Below are 13,209 nucleotides of genomic sequence, written 5' to 3' on the forward strand. Positions count from 1 at the left end.
TTTATCTCGTCCATATACACCTCTAAATAGTTATAAGATAAAAAGAATGAACAAATATTCAAATTGAGTTTTAAAAAATTTCATATATGACATTGTGATTGTTAACAAGCTTTTATTTTTAAAATTTTTTCAAGAATTAATTTTGTTAAATAAATTAATCTTTCTTGTTTTGAATTAAAATTTTAATTAAATAAATTTTCAACAAATTTTATTATTATTCTTGTGTGACAAACTTTCAAAATATATCTCATCTTTTATGCTGTTGTAATACACTTTTTCTTTAATGGAATGAGAATAATTCGAATATTAAAGAACAGGACGGTGGATATTTTTAAAAGATACTCCGAGATTTAAATTAATAAGTATTTAAGAGGTATAAGAATCTTATAATAATTGAATGTTAAACATGAAATAAAGTTTATCATGTGTGAGTTCTCCCTTTGAGATATAGAAATAGATGTCTTTGTATAAGCATAGAGTTGATAAATAATTGATGTTTGGTCATTAAGTCAAAATAATGACTATTAAAATTGTCGGTTACAAATTTAGAATGAAGACAAATAAAGTCGAATTATGACTCATAATGCACACTAAAAAATAAAAACCGAACTATAAATTGACTGATCAATTATAATAAATTAGTCTAAAAAAACATATTTTTAAAACAAATTATTTTCTTGAGAAACAAAAGAAATACCAATGTCTCGAAAAATTAATTTTTAAGGATGAATAAAAATTTATTAAGAATTCATATATCAAAACTTTTTGGGGTGTTTGTATCCTAAGTTTGTCAGGCAGGGGTCAACGCCTGTAGATCCAATAAAATCCTCCCACGTGGAAGATCTCATGGACAACATGTTCCACCGGTAACTTCACGCCAACCGAAAAAGAAGAAACATCAGCACTTCCCCAACCTGCCATGCCGGTATCCTTCGGGCACTTTGTACACGTAGTCAATGCTGACCTGGTTAGTAGAGAGAGAGAGAGCGTTGCCGGAGTTCAAAAACTTTGTTTCATCAGCTGGATCTTCGTCTTGTTCTTATTCTGCTTATTTCTGCATTTTTTTTCAATCTCCGAATCTCCATAGAAAAAAGAGAAGGTGAGTTTTTTTATTTTTATTAATTCTCTCTATCTCCTAATAAAAATAGAAAATCTCATCTTTGAGTTAACTTTCTTTGTTTCCTTGAACATTCACCATTGATATACGTATCACCAGTGTCTGATCAATCCAAATTATAATCATTCAAGCACTTCGCATATTGCTCTATTTGTATTCTTATTCGGAACTTCCGTGTATTACATGTACAATTAGTTTGTAATTGTATCAATTGAAATCCAATTAGCATAAACCGCTCTTTGAATGATTCTATTTTGAGACATTATTTTACACCCTTTTACGTTGGCAATTAAATTGTTTGATCCTTTTTCTTTGCCTTTTGGGGGTTTAGAATTTTGTGTTTCTGTGGTTAATTGATGGATAATAATGGATCTCCAAACCAATATCCAAACCCATACTTTTACCCTCCCAACCCTTACCAACCATACCCACCTCCACCAACTGGAATTCCAGTTCCTAATCCATATGAACATGTTCCCTATCCATACCCTTATAATCCTTCACATTCCTTCAATTATTCCTATCCCCCACCTCCTAGATCATCCTTATCATACTCTGGTTCGGGCCATATCGACTATCCCTGCCCCCCTCATCCTCAATCACCCTCCTCATGTGCCCCCTTAGACTTCAACCAGCCACCACCGAAGACATCTTATCCGGCTACTGCCCCTAGTGCTCCTACCAATCCTTACCCTGCTTATCCCTACCATGTTCCTCCAGGGAGTCAGAGTCCGTCTCGAGCTTCCCATTCTCACACCAGTAGCTTGCCATATGGATCATCTCAGTATTACTATCCACAAAATGAGGCCTATTTGTCTCCTCAGCAATCCGATGCCCACTTGCGAACCAATAGCTTTGCAGGTCCCTACTATGTGGAGAACACTAGCTCCACAGGTGGCGGAAGTGGAACCCCACAACCCAGTGATGATTCCAAGCCTTCTCCGAGTGCTATTACTTACCCGCCTTTGGATGATCTTATGAGTAATGTTCGGTTGTCCGATAGCACGCCTAGTGATATTGTGTCATCACCTCAACAGCCAGTGAGGCCCCTAATGCATTCCATTTCAACTTCAAAAATAGAGCAGAAGAAAGATGACTTTTATGGACATGCTAATAACTCCTTCTCAGGATGGGGAAATTCCTACTCTTCTCGGGTGGATTCGTCTAAACTTTCATCATCTAGTTTTGGCTCATTTAATGAGTCTGTGCAGATTGTTCCAGTGCAGAATAAAGGGTCGCTGAGAGTTCTGCTTCTACATGGAAATTTGGATATATGGGTGCTTGAGGCCAAAAATCTTCCTAATATGGACATGTTCCACAAAACATTAGGTGATATGTTCGGTAAATTACCTGGCACTATGGGCAATAAAATTGAAGGAACTATGAATAAGGTGATTACCAGTGATCCTTATGTAACAATTTCTGTAGCAAACGCTGTAATTGGGAGGACTTTTGTGATTAGCAATAGTGAAAATCCTGTTTGGATGCAACATTTCTATGTTCCTGTTGCACATCATGCTGCTGAAGTGCACTTTGTTGTTAAAGACAGTGATGTTGTCGGTTCACAGCTCATCGGCATCGTGGCAATTCCAGTGGAACAGATATACTCGGGGGAGCTGGTCGAAGGCACCTATCCCATCCTAAATAGTAGTGGGAAGCCTTGTAAGCCAGGTGCTGTTCTGAGATTATCCATTCAGTATATCCCAATGGCACAACTAAGCATTTATCATCAAGGAGTTGGAGCAGGGCCTGAGTACATTGGAGTTCCTGCGACTTATTTTCCTTTGAGGAAAGGTGGAACGGTTACTCTATATCAAGATGCTCATGTTCCAGATGGCTGCCTCCCTAACGTGTTTCTTGACAATGGGAAGACTTATGTGAATGGAAAGTGTTGGTATGACATCTATGATGCCATGCGTCAAGCTCGGCGTTTGATTTATATTACAGGATGGTCAGTGTGGCACAAAGTTACATTAATAAGGGATGGTGCTGTCAAAGCATCGGATTATGCCTTGGGTGATCTTTTGAGGTCAAAGTCACAGGAAGGAGTAAGAGTGCTTCTCCTTGTATGGGACGACCCTACATCAAGAAGCATTTTGGGTTATAAAACAGTAAGTATTACTACATTTCGATTATGTTTACTGCATTTATTTGCTTGGATGGGCTGGTGGGATTTGGTTCGAAATTGTCTACATGATCACATCCTTGATTCATTACTTATGAAAAATACACTCTTATATCTTTTGAACTTAGTTGATTGTGACTTCCTTTTTGTATAGAAAGGTTTACATTTTTTACATGAAAAGGTTTACATGTCAGTTTTTGCAACAAAAAATTTTTTTTGAGATGCTGAAAGTTGTTCTGCGTATTAAAATATACTTGTTTTTTAGGATTTAATCCACAAATATTTTTTCCTACTTACTAGTTTCATACTTCTTGACAATGTTTGTTTCTGTTCTTCCATTGCTGGTGCTTAACTTACATATAATCATCTTAATATTTTTGAAATTTGTTTTTCTCTTGGACTTTGGGACACTATATATTGGCTAGTGGTACTCCTAAACTAGAATCTCTGTTCTCTACTCAAAATTTATCTGCACAAAACTCACACCAGCGTGATGTTAACCTCTTAAACTAGGTTATCCTTATGATGTTCTAGTCTAGATGGTAACATAAATAAAATAATTGACATAGCAAAGCCATTCTTTTGTCTTGCGCTAATAAATGTTTATTCTCTGACAAGTAAGATTAAGACTATTGGTAATCCTGTTATTGCTTCTTTAAACAAAAATGTTTTTACGGATTTGATACTTATATTTTTCCCTTCTAGTTTTGATTATGTAAAAGTCTTCAACTTTACATTCAGGATGGTGTCATGGCAACTCATGATGAGGAAACAAGACGATTTTTCAAGAATTCTTCAGTGCATGTGCTGCTTTGTCCTCGCAGTGCTGGAAAACGACATAGCTGGTACAAGCAAAAGGTCAGGCTTGACAACTACTGTCCAATTGAAATATTTTATTTTTATTTTATTTTATTTATGGTTGATTCTCTCTACAGATTTTGCTGAAGTGCTGTTTCTTACTAACATTATATGGTTATTCTCTAAAGCCTTGCATGAATTGGTTAATGCTGTAGCTCATAAGAATCTAATATTTTATTTATGATTATTTGTTTGTTGGTAGTTATAAAATCAGACATCAAGCTATATTACATTAACATAAATGAGTGTTCATGAACATATGATTAAACATATATGTTTATATCATTGGTTAGCTTAATGTGAAATTTTGTGTAGTCTAGACATTAAACCTACTTCCTACGAACTAGCTTAAAGCTTTAACTCAAGATTTGCATGAGTATCTTTTAGCTGCAAAGGTTGTCAATTGTTTTTATATTTCTATTGAGTGTATCCACAAGTTTTTTTCATATAGGAATGTGAAGCTTTAATTGCAACTTCGGATTTTGGGCAAGTTCTGGTTTGCCAGCAGTGATATCTACTTGTTTGCATTGGATCACTTTTCATGTTATCACATAATTTAATGATTTTGGTTTCAGATTTCTATATTGAATCTCCTTGTCTTCCTCTTATTAGGAAGTTGGAACAATATATACACATCATCAGAAAACCGTTATTGTGGATGCTGATGCTGGAAATAACATGAGAAAAATAATAGCATTTGTTGGTGGACTTGATTTGTGTGATGGACGTTATGATACTCCCGATCATCATATACTTAGGACCCTGCATACACTGCATAAAGATGACTATCACAACCCTACTTTCACGGTAATCTCTTATTTCCAACTCTATTTTGTTTCATTAACACGACTAACTAGATGTGTAAATCAATCTTCTGAAAATATTTAAATTAAGTATTTTCAAAAATGTATAGTTCCAGATTTAGAGGAAGTCAAAGGGTAGTTGAGAAATGTTTTTGCAATCTTCTTGGGATATGTTTAACCTAATACAAGAATGATGTTATTTCTATTTACCTCCCCCAATTGCACATTTACAACTTTCGTGCAAAATACAAAGTTATGAAGCAGTTTAAATTATGAATATTGTAGATAGGAACATTTTGCAGCAATTTATAAATATTAATGTTTCAAATAAGCAGGTTAATTTATTCATATGATATAATTATGTTACAGGGTAATGTAGGTGGTTGTCCCCGGGAGCCATGGCATGACTTGCATTCCAAAATTGATGGTCCAGCAGCTTATGATGTTTTGAAAAATTTTGAGGAGCGCTGGTTAAGAGCTTCAAAACCTCATGGGATCAAAAAGTTAAAGAAATATGATGATGCTTTGCTTAAGCTGGAAAGAATTCCAGATATCATTCGCATGACTGATCTTCCTTGTATTGGTCATGACGATCCTGAGTCTTGGCATGTTCAGGTAACTGGTTATTAAATACCAAATAGATATTTTAGTTTTCTAGAAGCAATTTTTCTTCAGTTTTCTTAGTAATGGAATTTATCATTCTGTTTACTTTGGGATGTAGATATTTCGTTCAATTGATTCAAATTCTGTTAAAGGATTTCCAAAGGATCCAAAAGAAGCTTCTAGCAAGGTAAATGGAAGCTTTATGTTTCAATTTTTCATTTCTAGTGCTTGTTTCAATTGTTCATGTGTGATCAGAAGGTCAAACATTGGTGTGTATATATGTTGCAGAACCTAGTATGTGGGAAGAATGTGCTGATCGACATGAGCATACATACAGCATATGTGAAGGCCATTCGAGCTGCACAGCATTACATTTATATAGAGAATCAATATTTCATTGGGTCTTCATACAATTGGAGTCAACATAAAGATCTTGGTATGTAGCTCATCTTTCTGCATAACCTTTTTGTAAAAAAGTTAAAAATAAATATGCAATTGCATACTAGAACCATGGATGTTTTATTGAGCATGAAGTAACATGTACAGAACTAACGTATGTAAGTGTCCTACAAAACATACATAGAGAAACAGTCTTTTAGATGTGTGCGGTATGCCATGCCATGTTGGTGTGTTATATGCATCAAAAGCTATCTGATACAGCAGATTATTTTGTAGTTGGAACAAAAATCTCATTGAAAAGTATATTATAGGGATGTAGATGCTAAACTAATTCACTAGTCCAGTGGAAGAATAAAGCAATGTTAACAATGTGGCAAATAGAATTTATAATGGTCTCTTTTATGTTAATCTTTAGGCTTTATGCTTTGGCAGGTGCTAATAATTTGATACCATTGGAAATTGCTCTGAAGATTGCTGAAAAGATAAAAGCACATGAAAGATTTGCAGTGTATATTGTTATTCCAATGTGGCCAGAAGGTGTTCCGACCGGGGCTGCTACACAAAGGATTCTGTATTGGCAGGTATGATTCAATTAACAGTATAAAAGCATTTTATTTAACAGAATCAGATTTGATTGAACCTTTCAATCGGATAAGTTTGCATTTGGCATTGTTCACTCTGACCTGGAATCACATATCAGCTCTACTGTGCTACCATTGTCATATTTGATCATTTTTCTTTTTATCACCGTTGTCTGCTATAGACCACAATGCTGAGAAGTTAAAACACGGGTACTTGGTTATTGCACTTATTGATCTGGATTCATTTTCTATGCAGAATAATACAATGCAAATGATGTATGACACTGTTTACAAGGCTTTGGTTGATGCTGGGGTTGAAGCAGCATTCTCTCCACAAGACTATTTGAATTTTTTCTGTCTAGGCAATCGGGAGGCCACAAGTATGTATGATAATGTCACAGTCTCTGGAGCTCCTCCCCAGGCAAATAGTGTCCAAGTATGTCACGAACACCACCTTTCCTTGTCCTTCTCTTCCGAGTTACATACTTTTTTTCTGCCATTTAGTTTCACATTTTTATTATAAATTCTAGATTTCTAGTACCAATAGGCACCTCACCGACAGTTTCAAATTATCTAGAGTTAAGCATGTGTTTGTATATTATTAAAGCTAAAAACCTTGGTTATTTCATCAATGGTTTGATTGACACTACTCCCAGAAGTGCTACTTGCACTTTAGATGAGCCAAATCCCACTTTCAGATAGCAGCTGTTTGGTATCTTCCATTTCAATTGGTTATTGATACTCAGAAAGTAACCAGTTGTGTCTTACAATATTCTAATCCAGTTTCGTAATATGTTTGTTTTCCTCTTAGAACTTAATTTTCTGCAAGCTATTTTTCTAAAAGTCACTACAAACATTTGAATTCTTCACAATTTTTTTCTGTTGCATGCCTTGTTTTGTTAATGAATGCGCTATTAAATTTTTGTATGTTGATGCTCTATTTCCAGGCAAATAGTCGAAATAGTCGGCGTTTCATGATTTATGTTCATTCGAAAGGCATGATAGTTGATGATGAATATGTGATATTGGGATCCGCAAACATCAATCAGCGCTCTATGGAAGGAACAAGAGACAGTGAGATTGCAATGGGAGCCTATCAACCACATTATACCTGGGCAAGAAAATCTACTTACCCCCTTGGACAAGTAAGCTTCCCTTTTCCCATCAATGGATACTAATAACGGTTTATGTGGATTACATAGCTAATGTGATAGGAACATTTAAGAATTTTTAATCACCTATAATTTTTCCAACCTCTAGAATTTGCCATGCATACCAACTATGGTCATATTTTATTGAGCACTGTAGCAGGCTAGCAGCTCTTTTAATATGCATTATGTTCCTGTTGGGAACATGCGGGAACAAAATTCTCTCAATTTGAATTTTAGGAGGAAAAGGAGAATACTTGAGTTGATAATAGTTTTGATTGTTTTTCTACACTCTTATTTTGTAGGCCATTAGCATGTTCTTCTATTTAGCAATAATTTTATGAAACTATGCTATGTAGGTCCATGGATATAGGATGTCGCTTTGGGCAGAACACACAGGAACAATTGAAGATTGTTTCTTGCAGCCAGAGAGCCTCGAGTGCGTGCGAAGGGTTAAAGCGATGGGCGAAATGAACTGGAGACAGTATGCAGCAAATGAAGTAACAGAGATGAGAGGACATCTAATGAAATACCCTGTTGATGTTGATAGAAAGGGCAAAGTTAGACCCCTTCCTGGCCATGAAGAGTTCCCTGATGTTGGAGGGAAAATAGTTGGGTCATTCCTTGCCATGAAGGAGAATCTAACCATTTGAATATAGCTACTAACATTAGGATAATGAATTAATGATCATTGTAAATTAAAACAGTAAAAACAATTTTGAAGAGAATGATAGGTTGAAGAAAAGAAAAGAAACTCACTGTATAATAAACAATAATCTCTATCAATTGTTGTTTTTATAACTTATTAAGGTTTTGTTCTATTGTTTGATGTAATTTCACTAACTTGTCATACATAAATATCAATAGTCACATACTCACATGTATTAAGTGGGAAATTTCCCAAACTCTCATGCATCTTTTTTCTTTTTACTAGTTCAGTAATTTTTCGACAGAGAATGATATTAAATTAGAAACCAGAACTCATCACATTAGAAAAATCTCTATCATCTTTATTTCCTATACTAATCAATATAACCAAAACAGTTCCAATTCATTAAATGAAACAAGGAGCAAGGCCTTTGCTATTATCCTAAAAACTGTGTCTCCATTTTCTCAAGATACTTCATGTTACATTTACAAGTTTTGCGCGCATAGTACTCCGATCAACCTCCACTCGAAGACCAAGGGCTGCAAGCTCCGGGACTTCGGCAGTTCCCTGATACTCCAACTGCTCAACTACCCTTCGGTTCTCTTCATTGCCCTCCAACATATTCCTTACACACCATATACCCCATTCTTTCAAGAAAGGATTGTCTTCGTCAATAACACACTGCTGCAATAGCAGCAGAATCCCATTCTGCTGCCGGATTTCATTTTGTGCGTGCTTCCTTCTATATGCGCAATTTCCAATAACTGCAACAATGTCTCGCCTGAACCCTCTGTAAGGACATGGTTTTAAAGAACTACTACTAGCACCAATACCATCTTGATTCTCAAATTGCTTCATTACTTTCCGGATTGTTGTTGGTGGCTCAAGATCTCTAAGCAAAGACAAAAGCAACTCTATGAAGCCATAAGAGAATAGCACATCAACAACGCTCTCTGCATCATCCCTGTTACCTCTCGCATTATCTTGAGCACAAATGTCCCTCAGTATTGTGAGCGAGTAGCCGAGAACATCAACTTCGGGAGAGCCACTAGGAAGACCAGACTTGCCCCTCCCTGCATGTTCGAGAATCCGAATAGACTTCTTGAATATTCCATAAACAAACAATGCAGTATCTGTTGCGATAGTAACATCTTCTAGCCGCTCACTTAAGATTTCCGATAGGATTCGCAAAAGGAAAGCTTGTTCAGAGGAAAACTGACCATCCTTGGACTCAGTATCTTCTTCACCCAAAGGATCATCCACATACTCTAATTTAGGAAACAACACAGGCAATTGAGATTCTTCAAGGCAGATTCTTGAAAGAAGCAACTTTAGCCAATCCTCAGCAAAACCAGCTAGATCAACATAAACCAATGATTAAGAAAATCAAAATAACCTAGAAAAAGAAAGAGAACAACAGCAACAACAGAAACAGAAAAGGATACAAAAAATAAATGAACAAATAAACCACAAATAAGGAAAGAATAAAAAAGGGGAACAGAACAAGCATTCTCATCACCCAAATTATAACATCTTACACAGGAAAGTATAAAACAACAATAGACAGTGGTCTCATCCACCCAAATAACCAAATACTGCTATCTTATACTACTTATAATTGTGATTACTTCCCCATAAAATTGCTATATTTAAACAAAGAAACTACAATTTCTTTTTTTTTTTCCTTAAAAAAGAGAAGTACAAAAGCAAGAGCATAAAGCTACTAACCAGAAGAAGCAGTTCTCACAATTGCTGCCATTACAGGCCACCCATCATAACTTGACAGAATTTGAAACCATTCAGGATTCCCATCACAACAAGTATAAATCACCATACACAAAGGGTCACAAGTCTCTTTGCTACTAACTCTAGCAAGCAACACAAACCCTTCTGGATACAACTCTTCCCAAACAGCACGCTGGTGTTCTCTCCCAGCAAGACAAACATTCGCCAGAACCTGAATTCCCCAACGAACCAAACCCAAAGAATAAGAAGAAGAAGAAGAACCAACCTCCGACCTCAAAATATCTGAAACAACAGCCACCCCATTGTGCTCAATAAACGAGTTCTGATTTTCAATGTCCCCAGCACACAGATTTCGAAGGAGCTTGAAACACAAAGCAATAATATCATGATTATGATTATGGTGTTCAAGTACTTCTAGAACAGCAGCGAGGACCTTTTTGGAAGCAAGTTCTGAACGACCACCATGGGATTTTGCAGTCTCTGTGAGAGATTCAAGGGAGTTTTCCAACGAAGAAGTGTCGGAAGCAGTGAGGAGTAACTGAAGGGTGTGTTCTGATACTGTTGGGTTCTTCAACAATGAAGATGAATCTGCAGTCGTAGCCGTACCATCATCCATTTTGCTTTCACCGGAATAAGAAAGAATTGTTGATTTTTTTGCAGAGTTTGATGAAAACAAAAGACACCCTACAATTTAATTCGTTCGTTATAGTGCCATTGAAAAGCTAGCTTATCGATGATGGCGTCTCGTCGGAGGGTTTCGATTCTGATTTTCATTCTAGAGAGCACGAATTTTTCAGCTGGTGTTAAAAATGGTGGACGACGCCGTTTTATTTGTCATTTTTATTTCATTTTTTCTTCTTGGATTTGAAATTTTGAATATACAATGCTGAAATTTATTAATACTACAAACACAAAAACATCAAAAGTTGAGATGGCCGAGTTGGTCTAAGGCGCCAGATTAAGGTTCTGGTCCGAAAGGGCGTGGGTTCAAATCCCACTCTCAACATTTTCTAAGTATTCTTTCGGGTTTCTTTTAACAGTGGATCATATGGGCCAAGTAAACCCAACTTCATTTCAAGTTTTCTATTATATTGGGCCAAGAGAACCGAATTTCAAATCAAAACAATCCTACAAGAGCTTCAATGTTCACCAAAATCAGAAGTCTTACAAAAATAGTTTTTACCCAATAAACACAGAATTTCTTGACAAAAAAAAAAAGAATCTTCATATTCACAGCACAAGAAAATCATCATAAGAATAAACCCAAAAAAAAAAAAATCATCATAAGAATCAAATAACAAAAATCTTCATATCAAAGGAGGAAAAGCTTCAAAAGAATCTGATTCATTTTTAGTTATCAAATTAAATTAAGGCCTAACTGTTGACCAGAAATACATGTTTAAATCATGGAAAACTTAGTGGCAAAAAAAAAAAAATCATTAGAAAACATTGATACAATTAAAATTTAAAAGCATAACTTTAACTCTAAGTTTGTGTTATCTAAAAAAAAACACGAAAGAAAGAAAAACGAGATTTATGTTTAGACAAAAAGAGCTACTCTAGATTTATCTTCCAACCAAAAAAAAATTGTATAATTTTCTAAAAGTTAATTCAACTAAACTAAAGAGGGTATCCATTTGTTGGAGGTGATGTTTACAGCTAAATTTTTTCACTTTTTCTGGGATATAGTTGGAAGTGACGTTTTTAAGGCAGTAAGAAGTTTCTTTCATAGTGGGAGAATTCTAAAAAGCTTTAATCATAATCATACTCAAATTTGTTTGATTTCAAAAGTGCCAGATACCAATGACATGACTCAGGTACAACCGATCAGCTTGTCTTCAGTTATGTATAAAATTATTTCTAAAGTTATGGTGCATCGATTACAAGGTATTATGAATAAAATTATAAGCCCAAATCAGAGTGCGTTTCTCAACGGTAGACTCATTTCAGATAATATCCTAATTGCCCACGAATATATGGACTATTTGAAAAATAAGAGAAGTGGGACAGAACATGAGATGGCTATTAAACTAGACATGAGCAAGGCTTATGATATGGTCGAATGACATTTCTTATGGTATATTATGGATAAGCTGGGCTTTGATGCTAAATGGATTAACTGGACTAAGGAACTGGTAACGAATGTTTCTTACTCTGTCGTTGTGGAAGGTCAACCTTTTGGCTATTTTAGGCCAAATAGGGGCATCCGACAGGGTGACCCCCTATCTCCATATCTCTTTCTTTTTTGTGCAGAAGGGCTTTCCTTCTTGCTACACAAGTCAGAGCAAAAACAGATTAATTCAAGGAGTTCAAGTTAATCGGAGATGCCAAACAGTTAATCACCTTTTGTTTGCTGATGATTCAATCTTTTTTTACAAGAGCGCACCTAATACAAGCCAAAGTATTCTAAAATTGCTAGAGATCTATGAGGGTTTCAGTGGGCAAAAATTCAATCTGAATAAGTCAGCTATCTTTTTCAGTCACAACACACCTTAGAACACAAGACTAGTAATTGCTCAGACACTAAATATTGAACATATCGGAGCATAAGACAAATTCCTGGGACTGCACTCTATAGTTCAAAAATCAAAGAAAGCAACCTTTGGAGCTATCAAGGATAAAGTTCAGAAGAGGATTATGGGTTGGAAAAGAAGTCTATTGTCATCAGGTGGTAGGCACACGCTATTGAGAGCGGTGGGGGAGGCGATTCCTATTTATACACTCTCTTGTTTCAAGCTCCCGGACACGCTGTTGACTGAGATTCATAGCATGCTCTCGCAATTTTGGTGGGGTCAAAAAGACGCAGAACGAAGAATGGTTTGGATTAAATGGGACACAATGACGAGACCGAAGAAAGATGGCGGGCTGGGGATCAAGGACCTAAGGGCGCAAAATTTGGCTTTATTGGAAAAACAATGTTGGCGTCTAATGAAATACCCTAATTCTACTCTATCAAGAATGCTCAAAGCTAAATATTTCAGATATACAGATTTTCTACATGCAGAGATAGGAAGCGTACCGTCGTGGGGCTGGAGAAGTGTTCTTGAAGGGCGCAAGGTGATCGAGAAAGGCTTGTTATGGAAAATAGGCTCTGGCACTAATGTTCGCATCTTCCATGATCCCTGGCTCCCACCACCAGTGCCCTTTAATGTCCCTCAAAATGCACTCACAATCCCGCCA

At 36.0% G+C, this 13,209-nt stretch overlaps 2 protein-coding genes and 1 non-coding gene across 3 annotated transcripts; 2 read left to right on the forward strand and 1 right to left on the reverse strand.

The window, feature by feature from the left end:
- The first annotated feature begins 899 nt into the window (after positions 1-899).
- Positions 900-8,539, forward strand: LOC112797344 (phospholipase D beta 2). The gene is made up of 10 exons (XM_025840225.3): positions 900-3,228; positions 3,984-4,100; positions 4,713-4,907; positions 5,273-5,518; positions 5,625-5,693; positions 5,795-5,942; positions 6,338-6,486; positions 6,743-6,922; positions 7,434-7,631; positions 7,994-8,539. The coding sequence occupies exons 1-10, from the start codon at positions 1,474-1,476 to the stop codon at positions 8,285-8,287; spliced, it is 3,351 nt and encodes a 1,116-aa protein (XP_025696010.1). The 5' UTR covers positions 900-1,473; the 3' UTR covers positions 8,288-8,539.
- Positions 8,540-8,623: 84 nt separating this feature from the next.
- LOC112797346 (uncharacterized) lies at positions 8,624-10,913 on the reverse strand. Its single transcript, XM_025840226.3, has 2 exons — positions 10,012-10,913; positions 8,624-9,638 (listed from the first exon to the last, which is right to left on the reverse strand). Exons 1-2 carry the CDS (start codon positions 10,643-10,645, stop codon positions 8,758-8,760), a joined length of 1,515 nt encoding a protein of 504 aa, XP_025696011.1. The 5' UTR covers positions 10,646-10,913; the 3' UTR covers positions 8,624-8,757.
- A 41-nt stretch (positions 10,914-10,954) lies between these two features.
- On the forward strand, positions 10,955-11,035 carry TRNAL-AAG (transfer RNA leucine (anticodon AAG)). Its single transcript has one exon. It is a non-coding gene; the product is annotated as a tRNA-Leu (tRNA).
- Positions 11,036-13,209: the final 2,174 nt, after the last annotated feature.

This window comes from Arachis hypogaea, chromosome 4 (genome assembly GCF_003086295.3).
Source record: "Arachis hypogaea cultivar Tifrunner chromosome 4, arahy.Tifrunner.gnm2.J5K5, whole genome shotgun sequence".
NCBI classification, from domain to species: Eukaryota; Viridiplantae; Streptophyta; class Magnoliopsida; order Fabales; family Fabaceae; genus Arachis; species Arachis hypogaea.